The sequence below is a fragment of the Mixophyes fleayi genome, chromosome 4 (genome assembly GCF_038048845.1).
Source record: "Mixophyes fleayi isolate aMixFle1 chromosome 4, aMixFle1.hap1, whole genome shotgun sequence".
NCBI classification, from domain to species: domain Eukaryota; kingdom Metazoa; phylum Chordata; class Amphibia; order Anura; family Limnodynastidae; genus Mixophyes; species Mixophyes fleayi.
This window is the reverse complement of record NC_134405.1, coordinates 345494802-345499801: the sequence shown is the minus strand read 5'-3', so window position 1 is coordinate 345499801 and position 5000 is coordinate 345494802. Positions and strand designations below refer to the sequence as shown.

General features: G+C 48.6%; 1 protein-coding gene across 4 annotated transcripts in view; it reads left to right on the top strand.

The window, feature by feature from the left end:
- The window catches only part of PIK3C2G (phosphatidylinositol-4-phosphate 3-kinase catalytic subunit type 2 gamma), a 122244-nt gene that overhangs the window by 66386 nt on the left and 50858 nt on the right, over positions 1–5000 (top strand). For all 4 annotated transcript variants that reach the window (XR_012691473.1, XM_075210831.1, XM_075210830.1 and 1 more), the window contains exons 12-14: positions 172–294; positions 2556–2687; positions 4647–4758. Coding sequence is in view for 3 of the 4 variants with exons in the window: in XM_075210831.1 (XP_075066932.1) it covers positions 172–294; positions 2556–2687; positions 4647–4758 (367 nt within the window). In the remaining variant the exon portion in view is untranslated. The remainder of the gene's footprint in view (positions 1–171; positions 295–2555; positions 2688–4646; positions 4759–5000) is intronic.

Below are 5000 nucleotides of genomic sequence, written 5' to 3'. Positions count from 1 at the left end.
ATGGATGCAATTAGCTGAACATATCATACAATTCAGTATCGGACAGAAAGACGGACAGACAAGAGACATAGACGTGAGAGAGAGGGAATATCGAGAGACAACAGGAGCTAAGAGGACATAATATAAGAAATGAGACTGAATAATGATTTTCTCTTTTATTCTGTATTTCAGTGAGAATGTTTTCTACATGTCCTGTGCCGTCACCTATGCCGGGAGGAAGATGTGTCCTGAAGTCAAATCCAGGGATGTTACAGCCACAAAATCTTTCTTCTCCAAGGTTGTTTGGGATGAAATGTAAGCTCTTGGGGTCAAGACTCAATCTGTCCTATTTCTGAGTCCTTTATATTCAGGGATAGGAAGGGGGGAGTGTACAAAGTATCAGATAATAATTGTAAGATTTCTGGTGTGATCCTGGGCCCAGATAGTCCCTGACCATGATAAGAGAACGTGGATTCGGGTGAAGGGTCCTGCTGGCTATAAACCTACCTAAGGGTCAGCAGGACTGATATCGTCATGCCCCAGATTATCCAACAGATCTGAGTTCAGTGGGGTTTTTGTATTGAGGATGTACATACTTTGTGGTATTTCTATACTTCCAAGACTGATGCAGCCTAATATATACAATATATATATATATATATATATATATATATATATATATATATATATATATATATATTATAAAAATGGGAGCGGCTTTCCACAGGCCCCTCAGGGTGGAGTTGACTATGGAGCTGACTATCTGTAGGTAAAAGACTACAGACCACACTATATACAGATGTAGCACTGTGTTTATGTTCAGTAATTTAACTTCCATGCTTTGAGTTGTGTGTTCAGACATTCAGTGCATTAATGTTCGTCTTTCAATGTGTTTGACAAGATTCAGAGCACCTATCGTAATTATTCTTAAAATCTGGTTACACTCAAACATGCAGGAAGTGTCCTGTACCGACCCATTCAGAGCATTATATTATAAAACGTTAGCACAGAGTATTACAGCTCAGCCACCTCCTGTGTGTCCATGTGGGGTTGAGTATAAACAGGCAGAGGGTAGACCAATCCCAGCATTTACATAGCTAAAACGTTGACCTCTGTGCAGTGGGGGTCTCTCTGTGCAGTGGGGGTCTCTATAGGCAGTGAGGATCTCTGGACAGGGGTATCTCTGCGCAGTGGGGGTTTCTGGGCAGTGGGGCTCTCTGTGCAGTGGGGGTCTCTCTGTGCAGTGGTGGTCTCTGGGTAGGGGGGCTCTCTGGGCAGTGGGGATCTCTGCGCAGTGGGAGTCTCTGGGCAGCAGGGGTGTCTGGGCCTGGGGACTCTCTGGACGGGGGACTCTCTGGGCAGCGGGGGTGTCTGGGCAGTGGGGGTCTCTGGGCAGCAGGGCTGTCTGGGCCTGGGGACTCATAGGGGCTCTCTGGGCAGTGAGGGTCTTTGGGTAGGGGGGCTCTCTGGGCAGTGGGGATCTCTGCGCAGTGGGGGTCTCTGGGCAACAGGGGTGTCTGGGCCTGGGGACTCTCTGGGCAGGGGGGCTCTCTGGGCAGTGAGGGTCTCTGGGTAGGGGGGCTCTCTAGGCAGCAGGGGTCCCTGGGCAGTGGGGGTCTCTGCGCAGTGGGAGTCTCTGGGCAGCAGGGGTGTCTGGGCCTGGGGACTCTCTGGGCAGGGGGAATCTCTGGGCAGGGGGGCTCTCTGGGCAGTGAGGGTCTCTGGGTAGGGGGCTCTCTGGGCAGTGGGGATCTCTGCGCAGTGGGGGTCTCTGGGCAGCAGGGGTGTCTGGGCCTGGGGACTCTCTGGGCACGGGGGCTCTCTGGGCAGTGAGGGTCTCTGGGTAGGGGGACTCTCTGGGTAGTGGGGATCTCTGCGCAGTGGGAGTCTCTGGGCAGCAGGGGTGTCTGGGCCTGGGGACTCTCTGGAAGGGGGGACTCTCTAGGCAGCGGGGGTCCCTGGGCAGTGGGGGTCTCTGCGCAGTGGGAGTCTCTGGGCAGCAGGGGTGTATGGGCCTGGGGACTCTCTGGGCAGGGGGAATCTCTGGGCAGGGGGAATCTCTGGGCAGTGGGGTCTTTGGGCAGTGGGGGTCTCTGGGCAGCAGGGGTGTCTGGGCCTGGGGACTCTCTGGGCAGGGGGGCTCTCTGGGCAGTGGGGATCTCTGGGCAGTGGGGGTCTCTGGGCAGCAGGGGTGTCTGGGCCTGGGGACTCTCTGGGCAGGGGGGCTCTCTGAGCAGTGGGGTCTTTGGGCAGTAGGGGTCTCTGGGCAGTGGGGGTCTCTGGGCAGCAGGGGTGTCTGGGGCTGGGGACTCTCTGGGCAGTGGGGTCTTTGGGCAGTGGGGGTCTCTGGGCAGCAGGGGTGTCTGGGCCTGGGGCTCTCTGGGCAGTGGGGTCTTTGGGCAGTGGGGGTCTATTGGCAGGCTGGAGCTGCATTTTATAGTACTGTATGAATGAGATGTAGGTTAGGGGGTCCTGAGCTCAGATTTTGCACAGTGTATATCACTGCATGAAGACAGAGCTGGCTGGGATGGGATTTTGTGCAGCAATATATACATGTAATATAATATGTGTTTCAGGATCACGTTCCACGTCCCCCTGGTAACTCTCCCCTGTGAGTCGATGCTGGTGCTGAGATTGTGCGCGGTGAATAACACGTCTCCTAATGGCGCATTCCTTGCCTGGTCTTGTCTGCCCCTCTATTCAAACCAGTAAGTTCTTTTATTCTGCCCAATTATCCCAAGATGAAGACAAAACAGCCGCCGGTTGGATCCTCAGCTGGGAGGTAAATCCCGGAGTCCCTGATTCCAGCAGCCTCTGAGAGTTTCTCTAACAGCTTAATCCCAGCAATGAGCGCTGACATTAGGTCCTGCGCCCGGGATATTGCTGCTATTTCTGCCACTTACAGAGTAAATTGATTGCATTCGTCTTTCTTTATTTGTTTATAAAAGACTTCACTTAGCAATTAGGACATAAATTGCAAAGATAAATCAGTTAGTGTTGGTGATATTCACTGTGATTAATTTATATGAATGGGAATAATTGTCCCCATAGAGAGCTCGCTGGATGAGACACGTACAATGGATATATGGCAATGTGTGTAGCAGCCCTGAACTGAGGGCTGGGGTACTTTATTGAATCATTTATTTTATTCTATATTTACGCTGAATATGAGGCCAGTAACTCTCTGTGATCTGGGGACACTTCTCGGCTTAGATTAGGGACATTTTGTCATGTCGGAGTAAGATAAAAGCCGCACTGTATATTAGAGGTTTCCTTCCCTACTGGGAATAATTATATCCTGAATGGGGATCAGTCTGACCACAAGTTAACGCTGTACTGACTGATGGTGAACGGAGGTTGGTACAGACAAATCAGTACAGGAAACTAGAAGATAGTTAATATATAGATATATTATAATAGATACAATGTAGCGGACTCAGGCGACCCCCCCACCCTGGTTATAATATTACTTCTACAATATACTGGGTATCTCACAATGTGCCCTCAGGAGCTACAACTGTGTGACTGGCCGGGGGCATTTACCCCTCCAGGGTGGTCCCATAGTGGGATACCCTGGGCTGGGGGCAGGGAGGCATCTACCCCTCCAGGGTGGTCCCATAGTGGAATACCCTGGGCTGGGTCACGGGGCCATCTGCATTTTTTTTCTTTTAAAATGTTCTTAATAGTCTGCTGAGTCGAGTCTGGCCCCCCAGCCGTCCCCTGGTGTTTGGGGCCACATCCACCTGATCAGTAACTGACCAACATATAACACATTATACAGTAACATGTATCACTTTAAAGCTTCATACAATAATGTGTCTCACATGTTCCACTTCCTTCTTTATAAATACAATGTATCGCATGAGACGCACAACATATAGTGCCATAATATATCAGATACATGACATATAATGTATAATAGCATAATACATCACCTACATATTATAACATGACATGACAAGATATCATAGGTGTGTAACACTAATGCTTTATATACATGTTTACCATCGTTTAGACACATAAGGTATTATTACACCATCATCATAATTTATTTATATAGCGCCAATATATTCCGTAGCGCTTTATAATTGGGGACAAACATAGTAAACTAATAAACAAACTGGGTAAAACAGACAAAGAGGTGAGAAGTCCCTGCTCACAAGCTTACAATCTATTGGACAATGGGAGTTTGACACATGAGGTTAAGTCTACATTTGCAGTCGGCCCAGCCAGACTGCAAAGGTAAAAGTGACTCATAAGCTAAATGATCCTGTCACACAACAATGTTGGTCAAGGGGTAGTTGTGTAATGGGTGGTAATAGGGTAATGTAGTGAGGTTAAGATGGTGGTTGAGGAATATTATAAGCTTGTCTGAAGAGTTGGGTTTTTAGAGAACGCTTGAAAGTTTGTAAACCAGAGGAAAGTCTTATTGTGCGAGGGAGGGAATTCCATAGAGTGGGTGCAGCCCGAAATAAGTCCTGTAACCAGGAATGGGAGGATGTAATGAGGGTGGATGAGAGACGTAGATCTTGTGCAGAACGGAATACACCAGATAATAAAGGAAAGTGCATGGAATGTGTATTCCCTGTTCCTCTCTGCACATTATTACACAGAGATAATGATGCTACAATGTAATCCGCTATATGACCATCTTCTTCCTCCCACAGACAGATTGTCCAGGGCTCTCTGCTGCTAAACATGATCTCACACATGGAGCCGCCTCCGGTCATCACCCCAGGAGCCTTCGACATCACGTTACCATATGTTATGACTGTGCAGGTACATCGACAGCTGGAGCACTTACCTACAAGTTACTGGCACTCAGTACTCCTGTAATACTGTAACTGGGAGGATAGAGTACTTACCTACATGTTACTGACACTCAGTACTCCTGTAATAATGTAACTGGGAGGATAGAGTACTTACCTACATGTTACTGACACTCAGTACTCCAGTAATACTGTAACTGGGAGGATAGAGTACTTACCTACAAGTTACTGACACTCAGTACTCCAGTAATA